The sequence below is a fragment of the Leuciscus leuciscus genome (assembly GCF_965113295.1).
Source record: "Leuciscus leuciscus genome assembly, chromosome: 6".
Taxonomy (NCBI): domain Eukaryota; kingdom Metazoa; phylum Chordata; class Actinopteri; order Cypriniformes; family Leuciscidae; genus Leuciscus; species Leuciscus leuciscus.
This window is the reverse complement of record NC_138730.1, coordinates 23,592,559-23,619,223: the sequence shown is the minus strand read 5'-3', so window position 1 is coordinate 23,619,223 and position 26,665 is coordinate 23,592,559. Positions and strand designations below refer to the sequence as shown.

General features: G+C 36.5%; 2 protein-coding genes across 3 annotated transcripts; one reads left to right on the top strand and one right to left on the bottom strand.

Moving 5' to 3' along the window:
- The first annotated feature begins 12,190 nt into the window (after positions 1-12,190).
- Positions 12,191-17,123, top strand: pdca (phosducin a). Its single transcript, XM_082172425.1, has 4 exons — positions 12,191-12,651; positions 13,714-13,779; positions 13,958-14,106; positions 15,414-17,123. Exons 2-4 carry the CDS (start codon positions 13,734-13,736, stop codon positions 15,930-15,932), a joined length of 714 nt encoding a protein of 237 aa, XP_082028551.1. The 5' UTR covers positions 12,191-12,651; positions 13,714-13,733; the 3' UTR covers positions 15,933-17,123.
- A 981-nt stretch (positions 17,124-18,104) lies between these two features.
- On the bottom strand, positions 18,105-26,614 carry odr4 (odr-4 GPCR localization factor homolog). 2 transcript variants are annotated; one of them, XM_082172424.1, is made up of 15 exons: positions 26,537-26,569; positions 25,943-26,024; positions 25,722-25,824; positions 25,508-25,645; positions 25,315-25,410; positions 25,005-25,111; positions 24,862-24,898; positions 23,444-23,581; positions 23,241-23,336; positions 23,105-23,164; positions 22,880-23,011; positions 22,346-22,433; positions 21,822-22,007; positions 18,991-19,107; positions 18,105-18,629 (listed from the first exon to the last, which is right to left on the bottom strand). In XM_082172424.1, exons 3-15 carry the CDS (start codon positions 25,821-25,823, stop codon positions 18,562-18,564), a joined length of 1,365 nt encoding a protein of 454 aa, XP_082028550.1. In that variant the 5' UTR covers position 25,824; positions 25,943-26,024; positions 26,537-26,569; the 3' UTR covers positions 18,105-18,561. The 2 variants fall into 2 exon arrangements, with proteins under 2 accessions (XP_082028550.1, XP_082028549.1); XM_082172423.1 differs by lacking the exon at positions 25,943-26,024 and having other exon boundaries at positions 26,536-26,614.
- Positions 26,615-26,665: the final 51 nt, after the last annotated feature.

Genomic DNA, 26,665 nt, shown 5'->3' with positions numbered 1-26,665 from the left:
ATACCCATTTTACTTTGGTTGTGTGAGTGTAAAAATAACAAATATGGGAAATGAAACTAGACAGATGTCTAAACTTGAAAACAAAAACAGAGTTTGGTTCTACCTGGTAACAGAAGGGTTTGTCTATGAAAACCAGTCAAATTGTGGGGAAATTATGTAATGCAGCATGACATTTTTGCCATACCTCCTTATTCTATAAAAAACTATTGTATTCTTTTAGCTGGTGGAATTCTCAATAAAATTTGTCTGAGATCCTCCGGCCTTGCTTCTTCTTGGGGGAGATTCTCTGAGAACTCTGTTTGAAGCACAGCCAAAACAATGTTTGAAGCACAACCAAAACAATGTTCTTCCGCAAAATGAATCCAGTTTTGTTTTTTAACCACTATAGGGCAAAAAGTTACACAGGGTACCTTTAATTTATTGAAGAAGTAATTATGCCATTTATAAATCACGTGATCCTGAGTGGCTCACCCTGCAGTAATTTGACGTTTCCTTGAATTATTAAAACCCAGTGTGAAATATCACTTAGATGTTTACACATTTTTATGTGTAAATAGGTATAACTAGTTAAAAGCAACACTAAGTAGGATTTTTTACCTTCAAATAATGTTTCCAAAATCGTTTCAGTGGTTCATCAAGTCGTGACAGGGTGAAAGGCACTTATGCCACCGCTTTGCGGTCCTTTATCTGGTATATCCACGCTATGTAAGATTGCCAGATCGGGTCACGTTTCTGTAGTTCTAATGAGACATAAGAAAACGACAAATTTGACTTGCTTTACGGCAAGCGTTACAATTGCCGATGGGTGGAGCGTACTCGACAGTAGACTACAACTAAATGTAAGATACCTAGCAGCCGGGTAGCTTTTGAATTGTCATCATGACGGAGTCTGGAAATAAAAGGAAGGGTATGATGTTGGAGGAGGCGAGGAAAAGAAAACGGGAGCATGATCGAGTAAGAGATCGAACTAGAGTGAACATTGGACCGGCTTACACTCGTTGGCGAGAGCTGAAGGAGGCTACAAGATGCAAGACTGATGGTCACTTGGCTTTTTTGTTACTGGACTTTTAAGTAATAATTTTTTTTTGTGGCCATTGTTGATTCCAAAGCCGGTGCTGGATAAACAGCGTGCGCGTGCGCGTGCGACAGTTGGATGCGGTAGGCTAAATTATTTACGACAGCGGTAATGGACAATTCCGCTTCCAACCTGTAGGGTGACCGCAGAGGAGAAGTTCCTTGGTGTTGCTTTAAACGCATCTAAAACATGTCCATATCAGGGTTTCCTTTACAACCTCACCAGTCTGTTCTGTTTGCTCAGGGTCTATCTGTCACACACACTCTAGCACTGCAAAATATTTGAGAAGCCTACAACGAACTGAGCCATTCTCAAAACACAAATATATATTTATATGCCTATAGAGAATATATGCAGTCACTCATTTGCCAATTGTGCATATGCCTTTAAACGCTGCATTTTGTCATGTTATTTGTATTTGATTTATTGTTACTCAGAAAAAAATACTTTTGATATGCCAAATATGCAACTAAATGAACTCAAGCTTGTAGGAAGTCAAGAGATCTGACCTGCAGGTGAACTTTAAGGGACAACCGTGTTAGTATGCTAGTATACACCAATGAAGGGAGCAGTGGACAATGCTATGCAATGTTTTTACGACATTTCGGGGAAAGCTCTGGTCATCATCCAACAAGTATAAAGGAAATTAAAGTAATAACTGAGGAACCGAGTCCAGAGCTACAGTCATCATCTATCCTGGATGTGAGATTCCCTGCTGGTCTAGGCTGGTTTCTTTTTGTTAGTAATATATTACTATGATGTATTGTGTAATGTAATTTGTATTCATGCTCAGTGTCACATTAAATATTTCAACCAAATATCCACTGTAGTTTATTTTAAGCAATTTGCATCAATGCAGAGAGTTTCAGTGTAACTTTTGAAGTTATCCAGTTTTGTTTAACCTTGTTTTGTAATGTGGAGTCTTCAGATTCTGCCCTGTTCTGTTTCTGGTTCCTGTGCCACATGTTGTAGTCCTGTGTAGCTTTAGGGGCCATTTGCACCACACTGTCTTGAACTAAAAACAGAAACCGCTGTATGCGTTAATGCCGTTCATTTATGACGTTTTAGGGGCCTGAAAACAGGTTTCAAAATGCAAGTTTTTGAAAACGAAAGTTTTTTCTTATTGTCTCCGTGTAAATTACAAAAACACATTTTTGTGAATTTGTGAAAACGCTGGGCTGGCGTCATGCGCATGCTTATACATGTTCAGGTGTGTAGTTTTTCTAAGTGTGTAAGTTTGTCACTTAACAAAGTGACATTGCCAACTACTGCCCTGACAGCATAATACAGCGCTTTTAGTTGTTTTTCACGGATCTGTGTGAGCAGTGATTGTTTTGACAATGTTGTCGTCTGTAAAAAAAAAAAAAAAAAAAACGAAAATAAAAACCTTTTCTGTTTTTAGTCTAAAGCTACACAGTTTAATACATTTTTGATTGTTCCCAGGTGTGTTTTGTCAACTTAGTATACCCTCTGTGTATTAAATTCCCATGTTTCCTGTGTTAATTGTCAAGCCTTTCCAAGTTGTTACGTTGAGGTTCTTAGTTCCGGTTTTCCCGTGTCTTGTTTTCCTACTTCCCAGTCATTTGTATTTTTGTTATTTCTTTAATAAAGCTTCTCTGCAACTGGATCCTTCTTTCCCTCACTTCTGAGTTTTACCCAACATTACAAGTATAAACAGGAAATTTGATGGAAATGCACAGCTAGCATCCTAATGGAAGCCATGCAGGCTCTGATATGAGCCGCTTTTATAATCACAAACATGCATGCACAGACACGCAACACCTGGTCATTCACATTCCTTCTGCACCCTCTTTATTTACACTGGCTCTGCAATATTTTCCAAACTCACCCTGTTTCTATGGCAAGCCAGTGTACAACAGAAGATAACAGAAAACCAGGAATGTTCACACCTGATTCTTGGATTTAACTGATGGCAATTAATACTCACCTGTTATAATAAATGATGTGTTGCAATATACAGTGGGGTGAACAAGTATTTGATACACTGCCGATTTTGCAGGTTTTCCCACTTACAAAGCATGTAGAGGTCTGTCATTTTTATCATAGGTACTCCTCAACTGTGAGTGACGCAATCTAAAACAAAAATCCAGAAAATCACATTGTATGATTTTTAAGTAATTAATTTGCATTTTATTGCATGACATAAGTATTTGATACATCAGAAAAGCAGAACTTAATATTTGGTACAGAAACCTTTGTTTGCAATTACAGATCATACGTTTCCTGTAGTTCTTGACCAGGTTTGCACACACTGCAGCAGGGATTTTGGCCCACTTCTCCATACAGACCTTCTCCAGATCCTTCAGGTTTCAGGGCTGTCGCTGGGCAATACGGACTTTCAGCTCCCTCCAAAGATTTTCTATTAGGTTCAGGTCTGGAGACTGGCTAGGCCACTCCAGGACCTTGAGATGCTTCATATGGAGCCACTCCTTAGTTGCCCTGGCTGTGTGTTTCGGGTCGTTGTCATGCTGGAAGACCCATCTTCAATGCTCTCACTGAGGGAAGGAGGTTGTTGGCCAAGATCTCACGATACATGGCCCCATCCATCCTCCCCTCAATACAGTGCAGTCGTCCTGTCCCCAAAGAATGATGTTTCCACCTCCATGCTTCACGGTTGGGATGGTGTTCTTGGGGTTGTACTCATCCTTCTTCTTCCTCCAAACACGCCGAGTGGAGTTTAGACCAAAAAGCTATATTTTCGTCTCATCAGACCACACACTGTAAAAATTAAAGGTGCCTCGAGGAACCTTTTGGGGTTCTTCACTTTGCCACACCGGCGGAACCGTCTGTAGATCCTCTAGGCACCCTTTAAAAAGGGCCAGTTCTCTGAGGAACCACACAGGTTTCCTGAGGAACTCTTATATGAAGCACTGTGTGGAACCACTTTGGGTGCCTCCAGGAACCAAATTTCAATTTTTATTTATTTATTTGGATTAAATTAATTTCACGTTGCTACTACGGTTACCATTAACTTCTATTATAATAAACAAACTGAACCAAATACAAAATAAGAATTGTTTATTACATATTTTAGATCCATTTTAATACATACACTTCAATGCACTTGGGGAAAAAAAGCTAGTAATAGATTAATATCAATGAATACACACAAAAAAAATGGTATAATACATAAGTAACATGAATAATCAGCCATGTGTATACAACAGGCCACACAAGAAAAGACATTAAATTGACTAATTAAAAATGTCCATGTTCACTTAATTTTAAAACGTTTTTCCGTTCGCTTAAGTCTGACGCCACTGTTTCCAAGTCCAAAAGCTCTCTCAGATGCCAAAAACAAACAACAAACAGTGCTAATATACACTCATTGTTTTGTAATATTCCTGAAAATTATGATCCTAACCTTTATCTCTATTCCAAAATCTCAGATGGTTTAGTTATTCAGCTATTTTGAATTATAAAATGTTGAGGTCTGGGATGCCGTGAGACTGGAGACTGTAATGTACACTATGGCTTTTGAAAAGCTTAAATGTGTGACTTGAATCAACAGTTCCCATAAATGGTTGTTGTGTATTCTCAATATCTAGAAACAAGATAAAGGAAGTAGAAGTAGAGGCTTCGACCCAGAAACAGTATTCCTTATGTCACAACAATCAGAAAACATTTTCCATTTGAACAGAGTTAAGGTGCAGTAAAATTATCTGTTGTTCTGTGAATGTTCACTGGTGAATTCAGTCATTTCAATAAGAATCCACACGATCAGCAATTTTGTGTGGTGCTTCATACATTACATCGCTACACTGCTGACAATGGTCAATGGACCTTTTTGCCTGTGTCATTTCACGAAATTCACAAATGTGACGCACCTTCACTCACTGCAACATAAAATGCAATCAATTATAAAATCTTCACAAGGGACATGTGAGGTACTTAACGAGTTAGAAAAGTGAAAAAGTGCATCAGCTTCATTTTCTGTTTGTTTTTCCTCTTTTCTGGTGGATGGTCCAGGCACTTCAGTGATTTTCAGGTCTACAGGAGGATTTTTATTCTTGTTCAAACTTGTATTTCAGCTTACCGAGATCCCTGCAAAGTACAAAAGTTACTGTTAGTAAGGTTATTAAAGTGATAGTTGTGAAATTTTTATAATTTTCTCAGCCTTGTGACATTCCAAACCTGTTTGACTTTCTGTCTGTGGAACCCAAAAGCAGATCTCAGGCATTATGCAACCCCAGTCACCGTTCGCTTTCACTGCATGAAACACAAGCAGAAAAAAATTGTGTAAATCATTCATGAAACCATTCTTATGTACACTTGTCTAGTTCAATTCAATGCATCAATTTATGTAAAAATGGTTAAGCTCCAAAAATGTCCCAGAAAAGATCCTAAAAATAATCAATGAATTCACAACTCATGTGTTATGGTTTGTGTTGTAAGTCTTATGAAGCCATTTAATAGCTTTTTTCTTTTTTTGTCGAAAAAGACCAAACTTGAAGTTATAATTCAGGGTTCAAATGTCTTATATTCAAATGCATATGATTAAGGTATAGCCTATAAAAAATGCATAGCATTATTAGCTCCAAACCTGTGATATTACATGAATGTAACATGAATGAGATTTGAGAGCATGAGGGAAGAAGATTTTCAGAGAATAACTGATTAAAAAACACAAGTACACAGTCAAACAATACAATTGCACACAGAGAAAGTTCATAGTAATAAAGTACTTGCATGTGGTGCAGGTACTTACTATAATTTAATGTTGCCACTGAAACATTGTACTGGTTGTTCTGGGGAAACAAAATAACAAAGCTGATTATTCACAACAAAATATTTATTGACCACTAAATGGATTCAAAATGGTATTTGAGAGAATGAGGGCACCTGTAGTAAGTAAAGTTAGGCTAAACAAAAACAGACCAAACTATATTAACCTGCTTTTGTTATTCATAACAAACGCCAATGACGACAGCAGGAATCAGCTAAATTAGTTAGGCTGTATATCAGCAATTTGAAGACACAGTTGTACAGAATATGTTGAATTGAATGACTAACTTTAAATCAATCTAAGACAATAAGTCAATAATTTCCATTTGTTCATTAGATCAACGTAGTTAGCATCGCGGCTAAAACCTTCATACCAGATAGATACTGTACAATAAACGAGTGGTAAACACTGTAAAAACGTAGTAATGTATAATCAATTTAGTTTATATATGTGTGTGTTTGAATATATAGTAAGTATTTATATTTCTTTGGCGAGTTTACAAACCTTGTAACGGACAGCCGAACAAACGGCGGAAGATGCGGCAGGCTTTGATGAGGAGAGCCGTTACTTTCAAACTCGATGACGTCGATCAGCTGAGCTTTGTTGCGCGCGAGCAGCGCGAGCAACACTGAAGTGACGACAGCAGAGGAATAGCAGCAGTTTCGTGACTGAATAAAACCTTTATCCTCCTGGTTCTTCTTCTTCAAATAATAATTTATGAAGAAGTAAAAAAATATTATTTTATTACTATTATTTATTCAATAATAATTAATGATTTTTTATTATTAATATTATTATTATTTAGTGTTGTTGTTTAAGGTTTAAATTAATCAATAAAATAGGCCTATACTAAATAAATGTAAGCTACCCTGGTGAAAAAGACGTAGGCTGCTGTTAAATGTATTTAAATGCATCAAAGTAGGTTATATTTGTATTGAAGGCCTACTAAAAACACACTCAAGTACATTTTTAATAGTAGCCTACGTATTTTTCACCTGGGTATACTGAATCAAACTTAAGTAATAATAGGATAATAATAATATCATTCTGGCCTCACTGAACCATTGGGTTCCTCCAGATGCTGGCTTTAACATAAGAGATCTTCCAGGAACCACTTAAATGTTAAAAGATCTTCCAATAACCCTTTTATCACATTCAAGTTCCTCTATTTTCCCCCAAAGCACTTCGAGGTCTCATAGTAATGAAAAGGTGACTCCAGAACCTCTGAACTAAATACAAAGTGCTTAAAGGATCCCATAAGTTCCAGCAAGAACCTCAAATATTGTCAATGCTCCTCCAGTAACCCTACTATAGGAGAAAGAGCTTTGAGGCACTTAAATTACATTTTTAAGTTCCTTGAGTATCCGACAGGATATTTGAGGCTCCTTTAGTTTTTACAGTGCATGACCTTCTCCCATTCCTCCTCTGGATCATCCAGAGATGTCTTTGGCAAACTTCATACGGGTCTGGACATGCGCTGGCTTGAGCAGGGGGACCTTACCTGCACTGTAGGATTTTAATCCATGACGGCGTAGTGTGTTACTAATGGTTTTCTTTGAGACTGTGGTCCCAGCTCTCTTCAGGTCATTGACCAGGTCCTGCCGTGTAGTTCTGGGCTGATCCCTCACCTTCCTCATGATCATTGATGCCCCACGAGGTGAGATCTTGCATGGTGCCCCAGACCGAGGGAGATTGACCGTCATCTTGAACTTCTTCCATTTTCTAATAATTGCACCAACAGTTGTTGCCTTCTCACCAAGCTGCTTGCCTATTGTCCTGTAGCCCATCCCAGCCTTGTGCAGGTCTACAATTTTATCCCTGATGTCCTTACACAGCTTTCTGGTCTTGGTCATTGTGGAGAGGTTGGAGTCTGTTTGATTGAGTGTGTGGACAGGTGTCTTTTATACAGGTAACGAGTTCAAACAGGTGCAGTTAATACAGGTAATGAGTGGAGAACAGGAGGGCTTCTTAAATAAAAACTAACAGGTCTGTGAGAGCCGGAATTCTTACTGGTTGGTAGGTGATAAAATACTTATGTAATGCAATAAAATGCAAATTAATTATTTAAAAATCATACAATGTGATTTTCTGGATTTTTGTTTTAGATTCCGTCTCTCATAGTTGAAGTGTACCTATGATAAAAATTACAGACCTCTACATGCTTTGTAAGTAGGAAAACCTGCAAAATCTGCAATTTATCAAATACTTGTTCTCCCCACTGTATAAAACCTTAGTGTACAATAAAAGTGCATGTGATTTGAAGATGAAAGTGGACAGGCCTGCTCAAAATGTCGTACATTGCATTATTTAGCTTCAGTTTCAGATTAAAAAGTACCAATGTAATCAAGCAAAAATAAATAAATAATAATTTTAAACCACAAAGAAGATCAGACATGTTCACACATACATAGATCATGGAGTTATTTCAATTACCTCTAGTGAAGCAGTTATTTCCTTTGACGATTTGTCCATAAAAACTTCCATTTATTCGTAATCTCAATTTAGGATAGAAACAATTCTAATCTTATTCTTGATTTACTGTATCTGTCACACGTGGTTGCAGGCAGACAGATGAAGACAGAATAATAAAGTTCCAACACAAGTTTAATTACAAATAACCAAAAGGCAAACAGATGGTAGCAACACACATAAACGTCGAGAGACCAGACAGAGAATGAACGTGAGGGTACAACTTAAATAGGAACTCAAACAAGATGATTAATAGAACACAGCTAATGATGGTGACCATGGAAACAAAGTAGTGACAGGAAAATCAAACAAAGGAACACGAGAATGAATGAAAACAAACTAAAAGTCCATGATAACTAAGACAAACTGAACATAACTGTGACAATGTCAAGGTTTAAACCATTTTTAAATTGGAGAACTTATCTGAGAGAGAGAGAGATTTTTTTCTTACATTTGCCAAATCTTTGCACAAAACAATCTAAAATATCCATGCAAATCAGTATCAATACATTAAGCATGATCTAAAACATAATAGCAGTTTATGGCAATTGATAAAGAGATTCAAACTTTTATTGTACTCTCAGGGAATGGTTTTCAAGATCATACGTTTCATTTTAGTGTGTTAAGGTATTGCCAAGATATATCCTCACTATATAGTTCACTTTACTTGAAGAAACGTTGGAAGCCGATTGCACATATATTTTAAGTCTCCATTTAGCTTAAAATTAAAGATCCAGGTTGAGAATAATAATATCTAGGATTTTATCAGTACATAATATAATAATGTTAATTAAATTAAATTAATATATCTTACTATTAAATAAGTACACTGTAAAAAAAAAAAAAAGCTGAGAAAACTTAAAAGTTTAAGGCAACCAGCTGCAGGACATTTTTGAGTTCTCTCAACTTACGTGTTTGACTTATCTCAACTTTTCTCAACTTTTTTCATGTTAAATAGTTGAATAAACTTTAAAAACTGAATTTGTCATACAAAACGCAAGTTGGATTTTTTACAGCGTAACATTAGTAAATATTCTTGAGTAAATTAAGTGAAACTGACATATTAAACTAACCTAATGTTTATACTTAATATTTAAATTACTATACTTAATATTTATTATTTTTTACTCATTTATTCAGGAAGAGTTTGCTTTCTCTACTTCTAGCTGATTGCCTACTTTTTTCCCTTTTGTTTTCATCGCAAAAATAAGGGAATCGTTTTCCAAACTGTTTTTAGTTAACTGAACTTATTATAATTTACGTGTTTGGCATCCGTATCATGCTAATAATAATTGTAACAATTTTTTTGACTATATGGTCTGAAGATCCTAGTGTGCTGAATTTCATAACATAAACAATTAGCATATTTCTTAGTCATATCCAGTTGAAAACAATTTATGTAAAGGGAAGAGTGGTTCACTCTGTTACAAACTCATTCAAAGGTAAGCATTCCCGAATTTCCAGGACTGAGTTGTCTTTAGAGTGTCATTTCCGCTGCCGGTTATGAGAAAACCAGATGAGGTCATCACGGGAAACAAACATACGTGCTTGCTTCTAAAAAAGTAGAGCAAATTTTCCTGCTGGGTCTGTCGTAAAAGTGGAGAGTCACGCTTCCTCAAAACTTTCACTTCTTACACAACAGTCTGTCTGACTCCTTTATATACACAGTGCCAGGCACTAACACTGCTGCGGAGGAGGGTAGTTTACTTTCAGAAAGGTCAGTTGGAATGAGCAAGAAAATATGAACTTATAACCTGCCATTTAAAAGTCCAGTCATTAGTGTCACATGATCCTTCAGAAATCATTGTAATATGCTTATTTTGGTGCTCAAAAAACATTTATTATTATTATCAATGTTGGAAAAGGTGCTGCTTAACATTTTTGTGGAAACCATGATACATTTTTTTCAGGCTTTTTTTTATTATTCTTTTTTTTTAATATAAAATATTCTGTATACATTATAAACATGTCTTTACTGTCACTTTGAATCAACTTAATCAGCATCCCAGTAAAAGTAGAAAACTTACCAGGGCATTCATCAATCTGAAGATTTTTCTGCAATTTAAGCAGCTTATACACACTGAACAAATAATTTACATCAGAAAAAAAGGATAAACACCTAATTGCTTCATAACCAGCTACAGATAAAAATGATAATGATTTAACAGGGCTTTTACCGTAAAATACAAAGAATTAATGAATACGCAATATATGGTGAAAATAAATATATTCAACGAGACAATAGATTTCTTATTATTTGGTACTACCTCCATTATATGGTGGTTATAAGTTTTGAGGTACAAAGCAGGGTTTTTATGTTCATGTTTGTTATAACATTACATAATTTAATGATAAACAAGGTTATTAAATGTGGCTAATTTTCATGTACACACTATTACTTTAGAAACATCTTACTGAATTTAACCTTCTCATTATCCTGAAAACCTTTTAATGGCCAAACACTTATGCTTGCAATTAATTTTGTGAACAAAAATAAATAGTATTTCTTTACAAAAAAGGATTTTACTGTATGGATGAGCACATTTCTGACTGCGAAAAAGCAAAAGAAGTTAACAAGTGTTTGTTAATGACCATTCATGTCAACTACTTCAGTACAGTTTAAAAATGATCCCAGCATGCACCTCTTGAAGTTGAGAAAGAGAGGGAATAAAGAGTGCAGAGCTGTTATCTATACAGATTATGAAGGTATTTGTTTAGTGAATAATGGTAGACTTTTTGAAGGATCAAAAGAAAAAGTAAAACCATGCGTAATGCTATACCGTTCCTCCTCAACAAAGTATGTCAGCAAAGGGTGCGCCAAAGAAACGACTTTGCAAAAAATGTGTGGCAGATTGCCCTGCACAAATAAATCCAGTAATATAACAAAAGGGGAGGTCTCTCTGCTTCCCCGAATACATCTCAAGCAAAGAGTTTTTCAAACCTTCAAAACTTTTCAGTGGATTTTACCACCATCTAGCGATTAGTGAAAAACGAATTTCTTTGCTAACTAGTGTTTCCGTTTTCATGAATAATTAACTCTTTTTTATTGTCCCACTGCAGAATGTGAGGGAATGTAAAGGTGGAATACAGATGAGATGAGAAAGCAAAGAAAAGGACATGAAACAACATGTTAGAATCGTCTCCATGTGCAGACAGGAGGGGATATCAGTCTGTACATCAAGTCTTTTTCACCTAAACATAACTGTCATAACGCTTAAGTGTCATAAGGCCACACCAGCTATTATGTAATCGCCAGCAACTGTAAAATAGTGAGGTATATTAAGATTACCATTAAAAACACATTAAATTACACACAAACAGAAATCCCACACCATTTCCATTAATTTATAATTGCTGGATAAGGAAAATAAATTAATTATAGACATTTCCATGATTTTTTTTTCAGGTCTGGAAGAAGCTATTCCTTTTTTGGAATTGAAATTAGCTGAACCGACTATGTTTTTAAGAGATTATTTCAAAATTATGACATTATTGAATATACCTCTGAGGTAGAATGGGGCTTTATGAGTAAAATGAGTAATATTACGCCTTTAATGCTTCATTAAAATAATTTGGTGAGACATAAAAGTGACCCGCACTGTAAAAATGTATGCGTTAACTTTAAAAAAAAGAAAGCAAACAGCTGCAAACTAATGTTTGCAATTAGACGGGTTGTTCACCCAAACTAACATTTTTAAGTTAAATCAACCCTATTCATGAGCAAGTACAGTAATAAATTACGTATTTGTTGAAAGTTAAATAGGGGGCTGAATGGTAAATACATTAAAAAAAATTACAAAAAAGGACACTAATCATGCTATAATTACTTAAAATAAAACATTTTAAATTAAAACAATCAAAAACATGCACTTAGATGTTTTGTCCTTTCATTCTAAAGGACGAATAAATGTACACACCCTCACAGTTCCCCATGTTTTGATCAAACACACACAAATAAACTATTCAAGTGCAAGGAATTATGGGTATTCCCTTTGCAGCCACAATGCTTCTCTAAAGGGCCTACCCAGTAACAGATCCAGGTTCAAAGTGCTTAAACTTTATATATCTTTATAAAAGCAAACTTCACATGTAAATACATGCAGTACTGCAGAGTGTGTCTGACAAAATAGAAGTTGGATGATTTACAGTGTGTGGAAAGTGCCAGGAGCTTATTGTAATAATGAGGGACCTGTATTTTGTCCGTTTATCTCTCTCTGTGACATGCTGGTTTAATTCCTCTGCTGTAATCCTATTACACCACACCAAATTATTACTGAGATGTAACCATGATGTCCATGCAGACAGAGACATTATCCGAGACAGAGCACAGCAAAGAAAGGCAATCACAGCAAACGGTCAGGTAAGAATGACATTTCTCTAACTCTTCCTCTGGTTAATGAGCACTGCAAACATGGTTCTCTGGGATAGTTTTCCTTGTGGGATAATTCTGTATATATACAGGATGCACAAACAATACATATATTCAATTTTTTTTTTTTTTTTTTTTGCTGTATTTGAAATCACTATACAAGGCCTGGTTCAGACAGGACACTTTTCTAAATAAAAAAATAACAAATAAAAATAACTTGGTGAACAATTATATTTCTAATAATGTTTTATTAAAATGCAATGATTTAAATGTTCTGGTCTATAATACTGCAATAACATATCTGCAATAACAAACCAGCTTATAACATGCATAAGCCTTTGACTTGCTTGCATGAATACTGCAACTAGCATATTTGGTAATGGAATTTCTTTATGGGAGTGAAAATATGTTAAATAGAGCCAATTAGTCGGATTGAACAAGATTACTTCTGACGTGTTTCCGAGTGCGTCTTGTTCACAGCATCCAGTGTAGTAACTGATCAGCACATTTCTTTAAGCCAGCTGCTCACATACACATTGGAAGCACTCTGAGAAGGCCACATAAATATTAGTGTTTTTTTTTGTTTTTTTTTGTCAGATTTCATGCGGTTTTACATTTACTCAGATGTATGTGTGTGAAGCATTGCTACATCTGCCATGCAATCAGTCTCAGAATGTATTTTTAGTTGTAAGAAAAAAGAAACACTGAGGGCACTTGCGCAACAAACTCATTACTCACATCAATGTAATCTGATTGTAATCTAATCCATCACCTATAAGAGAGTAATCTGCTAATTCCACCTCAACCTGGATAATTGTAACAGACCCTGACAGTGTCAAGAACTCATGCAACAGAAATAAAATCTACTTTGCATGCGGGATTACATCAGAATGACTAACGTAAACGTTGGTAAACATAAAAATTCCCATCTGTTTGTTCGTCTCATATGGTTTGGAAATATAAAAAGGAATGAGGAAATGTCAACCACTTCAAGTCATTTTGTTAGAGGATGTTGCACAAAATGGGCATAAAATCTGTAATATCTATTATCAGGTCTCCATAGAAGAATCATCATGTCAGGTTCACCTGAGATTGAGGAACTTCCAGCAACACAAACAGGTAAAAAAAAAAATAAAAAAAAATCGATTGATCATACAGTAATGATGAGATAATACTGGAGATTTTCATCATTATGCTGTGATACGCCTAAGATTATCTGTAATATAGAGGCTAAATTATACTATAAACCTGGAAACTGATTTAAACTAGATTCATCCATCAACCCATTGCAACTCAGGGCCCAAAGGTGTGATCCATGACTGGAGGAAATTCAAACTTGAGAGTCAGGACCATGAAAGCATCCCTCCCAACAAGAGAGAGCTCCTCAGACAGATGTCCAACCCCAAATCCAAAAATGACGACACCCGGGAAAAGATAGGCCGCAAGGTATTGTGAAAAATACCCAACTTATATCTACACAACAAAATGAGGAAATCATTTTAATTCCAAGAATCCAAGTACACATGGCTACTCATAGCTACTCATTCTATAGGATTAATACTTTTCACATTTTATAAAAAAATATAAAATAACATGAAATCATCCAGTGATCATTTTTTTTAAAAAGGCACACTATGCAAAAATTTAACCTTAATATAACCGCTTCAAAATCATTTCGATGGTAGGGCGTTGGTAGGGCGAATCATCCCAATAGCAAAATAGGGGGGGCTGGCAAAACCAGCAATGCAGGTTTGAGAGGTGTCGCCCCGACAAATCTCGCGAGAATCACGACTTGCTTTACGGCACGACGTCACATACATCAACAACATATGAAGCAGCCTCTATGGAAGACACTAGCACACATTTCAGACATGAATTATGGCAGAGTCGACAAAGAAAATGAAGAAAGCGCGGTTGGAAGAGTGAAGAGACGGCTCTGCGTGAGTAACTTTACATACAAGTACTCCACAGCGACTCTAGGGGGCGCTGTTTGAGAAAAACTGAAACTGCATAGTGTGCCTTTAAATAAATCTTCATAAGGGAGTCATAGTGCTTTATAAATTGTATTGGATGCTACGCTACGGTTTGGAGTCGGTGAGATTTTTTAAAATATTTTTTTAAAGAAGGCTTGTATGCTCACCAAGGCTCCATTTATTTGATACAAAAATATACAAAAAGTACAGTAATATCGTTAAATATTAATACAACTTAAAATTATTGTTTTCTATTTTAATATATTTTAAAATGTCATTTATTCCTGTGATGGTAAAGCTCTATTTTCAGCATCATTACTCCAGTCTTCAGTGTCACATGATCCTTCAGAAATCATTCTAATATGCTGATTTGCTGCTCAATAAACATTTCTTATTATTATCAATCATGAACACAGCTTATGCTTATTTTTTTGGGTGGAAACTGTGATAAAAAAAATTCAGGATTATTTGATCAATAGAAAGTTCAAAAGAACAGTAGGCTATTTATGATAAATAGAAATGTATTTATTTATTTTACAATTTAAATGGATCCTTGCTAAATAGACGTATTTCTTTCTTTTTTCCTTCAATTTTCAGTTTAAGTAATTCATTCATTAAAAAAAAGTGAGGCAAAATTATTTTATAAATATTTTTTTTTATTAACTTACAGTTTAAATTAAATGGTTTTTAAGATCATCACAAGCGTGTTCAGATTATTGACTGGCCGTGTGAGCGTTTTGTAATGTTTATTAACATGTTGCTTTGTCTGACCACACGCAGATGAGCGTTCAGGAATACGAGATGATCCAAGAAGAGGACGAAACGTGTCTGCGTAAGTATCGCAAGCAGTGCATGCAGGAGATGCACGGGCGGCTGAGTTTCGGGCCTAAGTTTGATGCCGTGTTTGAGTTGGATAGCGGCGAGGCCTTCCTGGATGTCATCGAGAAAGAGCACCGCCTGACAGTAGTGGTGGTGCACATCTATGATGACGGGATCGGAGGTTGTGACGCACTCAACAACTGCTTGACCTGCCTGGCGGCAGAATATTCCACCGTCAAATTCTGCCGAATCCGAGCCTCTGCCACCGGGGCGGGCGAGCGTTTTTCAGACGACGTTCTGCCCGCCCTGCTGGTGTACAAGGCTGGAGAGCTGCTGGGCAACTTCTTGTGCTTCACAAAGCACTTGAATGAGGAGTTCTTTGCCACGGATGTGGAGAACTTCTTAAATGAGTACGGTCTGTTGCCAGAGAAAGAGATTGCAGCCTGCCCCGATGAGGAAGAGAACACTGATGTTGACTAATGGAAGTTTAAAGGGTGGAAGTGAATTACATTAGTCAGTCAGTCAGATTTGTTTCTGAGATAGATCGAGTGTGACTACTGGGCCATGACTCCAAAAAACACACACACCTAAAGGCATTTACTAACACGTCATTTAGGGCCTACAGCAGTAAAATTCTTCATAGGGTTATCAAAGGCATTCAGTCATGCTCGTTTTATTTCCAATGCGTTTCCATGACTTTTTGACCTTTCCAGTAGCATTTGATTACTGAAAAGTAGAAGAAAGTGAAACAACTGATTGATTTGTCAGAGCCATATAAGACAAGTTTGAGTCCCAAACTGAGGTCCTTTCCTGATCCCGTTTCTCCTCAGACTATTTGTCTCAAAGGCAAAGATGCCCCACAAGTATCATTTTCAGGGGGAAAAAATACATACTCACAAATTGCATGTTATTATGGTTTGTGAAGAAGCTGATGGAATATTTTATATTGAATGTAATTAATTGTGACATATATACACTACCATTCAAAAGTTAGGGGTCAGTAAGATTTTCTTTGAAAGAAATTTATACTTTTATTCATCAAGGATGCATTAAATTAATCAAAAGTGACAGTAAAGATATTATAAATGTTAAAAAAATTCCTATTTCAAATAAATGCTGTTCTTCTAAAGTTTTAATTCATCAAAGAATCCTGAAAAAAATTTGTTTCCACAAAAATACTAAGTAGCACAACCGTTTTAAACATTGAAATTATCAATGTCATCGCTCCCGATGTTTAATATTATTTTAATATTTCTTGAGATCCAAAACAGCATATTAAAAAGATTTCTGAAGGATAATGTGACACTGAAGACTGGAGTAATGATGCTGAAAATTCAGGAATAAATTACTTTTCAAAATAGACTTTTCAAAAACATAAGAAAAAAATCTAACTGAACTCAAACTTTTTGACCGGTAGTGTATATTCATAACAGAAATTAAACTCTCCTGAAATGTCCTGGTTTTCCATGACTGTGGGAACTCAGATTTGCAGGTCCATTTATTTTATTTTATTAATAAGGCTTGTCACACGGAGCAATTTGGTATGAAAGTCAAATTGCCACACAATGACACTGTACTTGTCATCTATTTTGTATCGACCCGCTATCTGCTTAAAGAATAAATTATTTCAGAAAAAGTGTGATTTCATGTTGTCACGCTACACTAAATGAATCAGGTGTTTTACTTCAATGAACACAGAGAGGCCAAGAACCCTCCTCTGTCTTTTATGTCTTCATGACTATACAACTAAAACTTCAGGTAAAACATGTCCTGACATGTACCCAGCTAACTCAAAGATCACAGGATTACCGAGTGTTTGAGAGAGTATTCATATGCAAGTGCTTGTTTGGAGGTGCAGGTGAATGTGGGTTTACGTCAGCATTTCATTGTGAAAACTAAATGACCCTGTTAAGGATACACATGATGATTTTGGTACTTTAGAATGGGGGTACAACCATTATGGTTTGATCTTAAACCAAGATTTTTTTTCTTTTCTTTTTGTTTAAAAGAAAAAGTGAACAAAAATTAAATATAAACTAAAGTTCACCTAAATGTTTCACTGTCCGTGCCACATTATTTAAATAGATTTATTTTAATGGATTTGCAATGTAAAAATCATAAGGTATCCACTACCAGGGGGTCCTTCGTCTGTAAAGGTTGAAGATGGCTGATCATGACACACACAAACACAAAATGTTTCCGGCAATTATATTTAATTATATTAATTTAATACGTCAGTTCCTGTATGCCTTTAATGCTAAGCAGTTACAGAAGCCAGAAGAAACTGGTTTGATAATGACATGAAAAATGTTACAACGGCAACACAGGAAAATACTGGCACAATACTAGAAAAACCACAATCATTCTGCAAAGACATGTAGGATAATGATAGTTCACGCTTTTCTTTTGATCTATTATTAAGGTTAAGCAAGTGAAAACATGTTACCTGTAAGAAATCTTATTCCCCTCTCATGAAAAAAGAAAAAAAGAATACACCACAGGATTGTGTAATTTGCCCTCAAGTTAACAGCCACTGGTATGTTGTTACCCAATTAACTTATTTAAAAATATATATTTTGAGCTGTTTCAAATTAATGGATTTGTCTATTCTGTTATTCAAGTATAAATCAAATTACAGTACTTCATCACAAAAAAGTTTTTCCAACTATGTGGCAACAATTAGTAAAGAAATGGTTTGACTGGCCTGAAAAAAGCCCATCACCCAACATCAGACCTGACCTGACCTGATTGATGCTTGTGTGTCTAATTTCAGAACAATGGAAAAAGAATAAACCCATCAATGGGTATCAGTAAGGTCAGACAATGAGTTCGGCACAGAATTCTCTAGATTGTCATTATATAGTGTAACATTAAGATATGTCTTCACTCGAATAGCCAAACCTGTTTATTAGAAAGGAGTCTCCACATACTTTTGCCATATAGTGTATCTTACATTATAATAATCCTATAACAGACTTATTTTTTGACTTATTGATTTTAAGGATTATATTTGAAAACTTTTATAGTATGTTGAAAGATTATATAGTATATTATACAAATATACACACTCACTTGTACATTCATACAGACTTATTTACTATTTCCATTGTCACTCACTAAAATACAGTAGAGATGTGGCTGTGGCAAGGAGAGCAATGGTTGCTGCTACTGCCACACCTGTGTGTTTGAGAGAGAGAGAGAGAGAGAGAGAGAGAGAGAGAGAGAGAGAGAGAGAGAGAGAGAGAGAGAGAGAGAGAGAGAGAGAGAGATCAGGTGGGTGGAAATGAGCCAACAGGAATATGAGAATGTTTCCAAGAATAATAGGAATCACAAAAAGAAAATACGGTCACATCTGCCCAACTAACAAGACATGGAGTCACTCACACTGTATCATTAGATAATGTATCATTAACAATATTGTCGAGCCACATTTAATACCATGCAACAAAAAGAATGATTTATTGTATTAATAAGAAGTAAGAAATAGAGAGTGATTTAATATGTATAATAATAATTCTGAATAATATTAGGCACTTACCAGCATAGTATTGAGGGGCTTTGTGAATGTGGGGATTTTCAACTTGAACTTCTGAGACGACGTGTTTACTGGAATCATCACTGTGGCTGTCAGTCATCTCCAATTCAGGAGAGAATACTGGGGGAAAAAACATGCACAAACATGTAAAAAAAAATCTAGGTATTGTAGGCTTGTAGGACAGAAGAGAGAGAAATGCAACCAGAAGGGGAAAAGAAACAAGAGAGTAAATTAATCTCCTCTCTCTAAGGAGGAGGCCGAGTTGTGTTGTCATAAAGATGATGATCCAAAATTCCCGAAGGGCCGTTATTACAAGGGATCAGACATTCTATAGCCTCCGGTTAAACATATCACTTATGTTTTTCCTTTTAACCATACATGGAAAAAACTTTTGTGGGCTTAAACTGGTTTGAACAAGATGCAAGGTGTAGCTGGCTATTATTTTAGAGGGGAATAAGGCAGGGTGTGTCTGTATGTGCTCCTTTTGAAAAGGTTTATCGCTTAGCATTCTGGAAATCACACACCTATACACATTCTTGACCATTTAACCATAACATCCCTATAATGTGTTCAGTCATCCCTGAATCCCAATGACTTTGCAAGGACTTGCTCTACATTGCACAATACCCTAGTAACAGATCTGAGGTCCACTTGGAAAAGCCTAAAGGTGATACAAACCAATACAATAGTGAAATTTCATGAGACACTCAAATAAAGTGAGAGAATTAATTAATCCCTAAAGCAAGGGTTCTTAAAGGATTAGTTCACCTCAAAATTAAAATTGCCTGATAATTTACTCACCCCAGTGCCATCCAAGATGTTCATGTCTTTCTTTCTTCAGTGGAAAAGAAATTAAGTTTGAGGAAAACATTTCAGGATTTTTCTCCACACAATGGACTTCAACGGTAACCAAATTGCTGGTCTGCGACGCGCCAGGCATTACGTAATTACGTCTCCCCCATCTGCCTAAAGGCTAATTTATACTTCTGCGTCGAGTGTACGCCGTAGTGTACGTCGTAGGCTACGCACGTAGGCAACGCCGTCGTGAGCATTTATACTTCTGCGAATGTCTGTGTTGCTCTGCAGTTACACCGCCGAAACGCTAGTTGGCGCGGGTGGGTTTTAATGTTCCACTGTGTTTACATTCCTCGCGGCTGTTTTGAGTTTAGGTTTCTACGAGCAATGGCGACTGAAGGAGTCATACAGATGGCTGTATTTCCGCACTTCTTCAAGCAATCTCTCGGTCACTTGGTCTATTTCCATGGCTCTTCACTGATCTTCGGAATTTAAAAATGGCGGGCGGGCGGTGGAGAGTGCAGAAGATCATTCCGGAAATGCGTAGGAGGAAACGCGATGCTATCCAGCCGGCCAATCACAGATCTTGCGGTCCGCGTCTCCGCGACGCGTAGTTACATTTTTGAGGAGGTGCGCGTCAGGGTACGGCGAAGGGTACGACGTATGGTACACGTCAATGCGTATGCTACGCCGTACCTTCTACGCGCACCCGACGCAGAAGTATAAATTGGCCTTAAGGTCTTCATCTCTGTACTCCGGTTCAAAAAGGTAGGGTAGGGCGAAAAACTCCATCTCATTTTCTCCTCCAACTTCAAAATCGTCCGACATCATTGTTTTACCTTTTTTGTTAAAGGGCTTTTGTATTAGTCTTCGCATGTTCGCTTTGTACTTCCGCCTACGTCCAGCGTGACCTTTCCAACGTGATTACGTAATGCCTGGCGCGTCGTAGACCAGCACAAGACGAACAATTGTGGTTAAAAAGTGTATACATTTTTATTTTATTTCGAAAATGACCGATCGTTTCGCTAGATAAGACCCTATTCCTCAGCTGGGATCGTGCAGAGCCCTTTGAAGCACTTCAAAGCCCTTTGAAACAGCATTGATTTGGACTTCAACAATTTGGTTACCGTTGAAGTCCATTGTGTGGAGAAAAATCCTGAAATGTTTTCCTCAAAAAACTTCATTTCTTTTCCACTGAAGAAAGAAAGACATGAGCATCTTGGATGGCATTGGGGTGAGTATATTATCAGGAAATTTTCATTTTGAGGTGAACTAATCCTTTAACTCTGGCCTTCGAGGTCCACTTTCCTGCAGAGTTTTGCTCCAACCCTAATCACTATTCCCTATGTTAGTCAACTAAAATAGTTCACTTGAGGGAGTGAATGAAAACAAGTGAGTGAATTCGGACACTGTGTCGTACCGGTTTGCATAGTTTGTGCCTGCTGTTTAATCGTTTGAAACTTTTAGAACACTGGCAGCTCCAGTAGTAAGATGAAAAAGATAGATCTTGAACTCTGTCATGGAAACTATGTATAAACCTTAATTAAACAATTTAATAATAAATTAAAAATGATTTTTATATTGATTGAATTGATATTACGCTGTAGCCACATTCAACCAGTGGTTTGGAAAATGGATGGATGGCTGATTCAGCTCTGAGTGCCATTCTTTTGGCGAGACGCAGGAATTAATTTGGCGTGCGACTTTCACGGTGCATTATGGGTATTATATAGCTGTTGAGCACGATCGGTTGTACACTCGTTGTGGTGCATTGTGGGATTGTGCATTGTGAATGAGTGCAATAGACAACATCCTCTATGGTTTCGGACCCCACTACAAATGGCTGTCCCCTCAAATTGTGCTCTATTAAAGGTATAGGGGTGTTTTCGGACACAGCCAAGGTCTTCGGAAAAACTAAAAAGTTAAAGGCAGGTGAGTTTGATCAAGATTAGCGCTAAACTCTGCAAGAAAGGGGGCCTTGAGGTAAAAAATTGAGAACCCCTGCTCTAAAATCTCATATTGAAGTATGGGAAACATACACTGATTGCTCTCCAGACTAATATCTATGTCCTCTTCTGGTGTTTCCCAGTCCAGCATCTCTTTAAGACGATCAGCCACATCAGCTGTACTTTCATCTGGGAACATGTAGTCACACACAGACAGGCCGGAGAAGGGCATTGGGGCAAACACACGCCGAGGAAGAGCCTGCTGCCCAGTGCACAGACCTAGAGAAACAATATGGGAACTCATGTCTTGAATTAGGAATACATTTATGTCTGTACTAAGTACAAAACTTACTGAAGACAAAGGGTGGTACCCTACTGCCATCTAGTGTTTGCAAATGTTTGTGGAACCTCAATGTATAATTCACCTTAAAAATGAGATTTACTCTAAATGTTTTGTTCCCAAAATTCTTAAAAATATCTTCTTTTATGTTCCACAGAAGAAAGAAAGTCATACAGGGTTGGAACGACATGGGGATGAGTAAATGATGACTGAATGTTCATTTTTGTGTTGACTTTCCTTTCAACGTCAATATGTATGACATGATGGACCACTTTACCTTTGCGACTCCCTTCACTTATTAAAACATCTTCCAGAAACATCTCCACTCTGGAGGAAACCGTGTTTATGATGTCTCTCTTAATGGCCTACAAGTGCAAAGGAGAAATTAAATCAGTATCAATCAATAACAGGCAAATACAAAAGTGTATTTAGACAGGTTTTTGATTATGAAAATATTGTGTGAAATAATGTTCATGTTATGGCTTATTTTGTCTAAATAAATGAATAATAAACCAATAAGAAATAACAGAAATTGTTTTAAATGCTAATTCAGGCATCACGACCTTAAATATATAATATGAAAAATGTACACTGAGACTTGCTTAAGATTATATTTAACCGTTATTTAATTATTAGTGTTCATAAGATGTTGTTACTGCAGATGACGCCAAGGTAATTTAAATGTAAAATGAGGGGAAATAAGCATTAACAATTAAATATCTAATATCGATATTTATCGTCTTATAACTGATATAGTACCAAAATATTACTTATCCCTAAGCATAAAGCATTGAGAATAGGCTTTAATGACCTGTACTGCATGTCTGGCTTTGGGTTTGTTGTTGTGGATGTAGGCCCTGCAGTGAACCACCCCTCGAACCCTCATGGAGCCACTGCACAGCTGAACTAGAGCACTGGACCGCTCATCCAGCTCTGGCTGCTCCTGTCACATCAATATTCTCATTATACCTTTGACTACACACAAATATATCTCATTGATAATGTTCGTTATTATGAGATAAGATTATGAGCTCACATCTGAGACAAGGATCCGTGCAGGGAAAGTCTGACGATGGGTTGTCTTTAGGTTCTTTTTCTGAAAGAAAAAAATATCTACTTCATCTCAAATTTAAAAAAAATATGACAGAGAAATGACAGAATTATGTTTTTACCTGTCCTGAGATGAGTTCAGAGTCATCTAATGCCTGTCTGCCACTTATGAGACAGTTACCAGCCTCAATCTGTTTAGCCCACCTCTTAAGACAATCCTAGACATGGGGGGCAAAGAAAGATACATTCACAACATTCTACACAAAATCCTTCACAAATAAAACACTGTCTTGTCTTCATATACCCCATCTGACTTCTGTCTCACCTTCATGCACTTGTCTGTGTTATCAGAGGAAGATCCTGTCAAAGGGATCTGCAAATCCACCTCAACAGAGCAGGTCAACATGGGCCAGGATGACGAGACACATGTCTGATACTTCCAGTCTGCTGGCTTGGACGAACTCTAGAAATCAGTATAGGGTTGTCATGATACCATACACATATCTCACGATAATATACCAGCTACAAATTATATCAAATCATATATCTAATCCTTTAAGAACCCTTGCTTTAGGGATTCATTAATTCTCTTACTTTATTTGAGTGTCTCATGAAATTTCACTATTGTATTGGTTTGTATCACCTCTAGGCTTTTCCAAGTGGACCTCAGACCTGTTACTACTGTGCAGTTTCAGTAGGCTTAGTGAATCATTGATTCGGCCGATTTGATCAAAAACACGGATTCAAAACAAAACTTTGTTTAGAACTATTTTTGGTAGTGAAATAGAGCAAAAACATTGACATATTGACATCGCTGTGTCTAAACTGTCATTTCATAATAACTTTTTGTTGCATAAAATCAGTCACATTTGCAATCGTGTTGATAATCGGAAAAACAGCACTCTTGCTCGTGTCATATTACTGACCTGTCATGTTATAAATATAAAAGAACAACTCATACATGGGCATTTTTGCCCCCATATTTTGATATTTCCACCTCTGACTGGAGGGCAGTATGTATATTAAGACATAAAATGTATTTATAATGCATCACATTATAAAGATTGATATGACTGATAAGAACCGTGTGCAAATACTGCTATGCTGATGAATGGAATTGCATTCGACATTGCAAAGATCTAGAAATGTTCTAGAAACGAACCACTACATCTGTTCCAGAATCTGTCAAATGAGCAAAGGATAACCTGCGAGAATAAGTGAATAATGAATAATGTTTAAGCTGCTGATTTTTTTAATCTTTTCAGTTTCTTTCTCGCAGCGCAAACAATGACGTGCAATTTCTAATTGTAAAATGAACTGGGATAAGTGTGTTTGAACTGAAGCATCGGGACCCGGGAAACACTCCATATCAGAGGTTTCCAAACTTTTAGATGCCACGGACCCCCAATACAAACATCGTCGTGTGAGGACCCCTAAAATTTATAAAGGCATCTATCTTTTATAAACACTCAATTTATACAGTAAAAAAAAAAAAAAAAAAAAAAAGTAAAATAAGTTTCTATTAAGTAAAGTTACATTATTATATTTTTCTACTCACTATAGTAATGTACTGTTATGTTCACAGCAGAAACGTAGCAGCACTCAAAAAGACTGTCTTGTAATGTTCTTGCATAGATGCATGTTCAAATGAACGTTTTAAATAGTGTACCTGCTGCAAATACAACATAACTTACAGTACTACCGTATTGACGATACTACTGTAGTACCCAAAACGTCTCTCACCTTTGGATCTTTTACATCAAGCGTTTTGCAGACAGTTCTGTACATTTTAAGTCAAGGATCATGCAAACTTTTGAGGTTATTCATAGTGGGTGATGCTTGTAGATCACAGAGGAAATTATGTAGGGATGTAGTGTGCAGGATACTTCTTTGTTTTGGAGCAGATGTGCAGGGTGACTCGATCGGTCACATCCTCCTCTGTCAGTTCCCACAGTCTTCCCTTACTTATGCATTTATCCATGGCAAATATAAGCTACAAAAAGAGATAAGCACAAAAATAAAATGATGGCCAACAAAACCATCTTTAATAAAAGCTCAAATGTGGTCCAGTACATTTTTTTATTATTAGTATAATTTAATTAAAATGTATTTTTAAATTAACCTAAAATAAAATTCATAATTATTAAATGAATGCTTTTTTTTTTATTAAATAAAATGTATTTTAAAAAACAGTACCCTTTTTAACGTGTTTTGGGCATCTTTGGAGAGTTCAGGTGGGGTCACTAAAAACAAGCCAAGAATGCAAAGACCTCCTGGTAACATGCGGGACACCTAGAATGGAGAAAGACAAAATCCTCATCTGTACAACTAGACTGTAAAAACATTTCAAAGCCATTGTGTGTGAGTGGCAAGACATCAGGCTACTCACCTGCCTGGCATGCTCTGTGACCCACTCCACATCAATGTCATCCAGTGGGCCGCTTCCTCTAGAAGACTTCAGCTGCCCCTCACTCTCCCTCTGAGGAGTCTGCACAGCCAGCACCACAAAATCTCTTTGAGGAGAGGACTGTAAAAAGAAAATGTTAGGATAAATTGTTCTGTGAACTGACACGATTAAATATAGGTTAGTTTAGCTTCCTCACCTGACCAGCCAGGAGTCCAGTCACACATGATCCTGGATCTGCTGCCAGAAGACCACCAAGATATTTTTCCACAGCTTCATCAACAAAGTAACTCCTACCCATTCTGCCAGCAAACATAAACAATAATAAATATCAATATTGTGTCATATTAACCTGCTTGCAAGTTGCAACTGTAAAGTAACTATAAAACATGTTACACTTCCCAAATAATGTTAAAATACCTTTATACGGAGTTTCACTGACAGGTATTGCAGTTATTAAGGGAAAAAAATATTTTTTACTATTATAATTATTACCTGTACCAACCAGAGCACATTAAATCAGTGTCAATCTTCTCAATGACAGTAAATAACAAACAAACAGGAAAAAGTGTCAGCCTTTAGATCATTACAAATATTGTGTGAAATTATGTTCATGGTTATGGCTTATGGCCGATAACCAATAAAGCGCCAGTATAAAAATTGAAATAGTATTTTGTCTAAAAAAAATACTAAAAAACACTAATGAATAAAATAAATGGCTTTGAATGCTAAAATTACATTTATGCATCACACATTATAATGTGTACAGTATAAAATATTATTATTATTATTATTATTATGCCAGAAATCACTGTTTCTACAGCTAAGATATAGAATATAGAAGCCAAAATATATAAGAGAAACAGTTAAACGTCTTGAATGAAAACTAAAAGTAATACATTTGCAAGAGTAAACTTCTTTATAAAACCATTGAGAATAATGACGTTTTACGAAACATACAATGTAACAACGAGGTTTCTGAAAGAATTGCAAAGAAAATCATTTAAACGTACCTTCAGATCAGGCACACTTCTCCAAACAGCTGATGAGTTCTCAGTGGAACCAATACGTGTGACGCGTCGTCGCATCAATCACACGCAACTCAATTCAAGCGACCTGATTGGACAATATGCTTGTAGGTCC

What these genes read in the sequence shown, in the direction of transcription:
- pdca (XM_082172425.1), top strand. Translation starts at nt 13,734, where the DNA reads ATGTCAGGTTCACCTGAGATTGAGGAACTTCCAGCAACACAAACAG. An exon ending in ACTTCCAGCAACACAAACAG is followed by an intron (nt 13,780 to 13,957) that starts GTAAAAAAAAAA and finishes ATTGCAACTCAG; the next exon opens with GGCCCAAAGGTGTGATCCAT. An exon ending in GGGAAAAGATAGGCCGCAAG is followed by an intron (nt 14,107 to 15,413) that starts GTATTGTGAAAA and finishes GACCACACGCAG; the next exon opens with ATGAGCGTTCAGGAATACGA.
- odr4 (XM_082172423.1), bottom strand. Translation starts at nt 25,823, where the DNA reads ATGGGTAGGAGTTACTTTGTTGATGAAGCTGTGGAAAAATATCTTGGT. An exon ending in CTGAACTCATCTCAGGACAG is followed by an intron (nt 23,165 to 23,240) that starts GTAAAAACATAA and finishes TTTTTCTTTCAG; the next exon opens with AAAAAGAACCTAAAGACAAC. An exon ending in TAGTCTGGAGAGCAATCAGT is followed by an intron (nt 19,108 to 21,821) that starts GTATGTTTCCCA and finishes TTTTTCCCCCAG; the next exon opens with TATTCTCTCCTGAATTGGAG.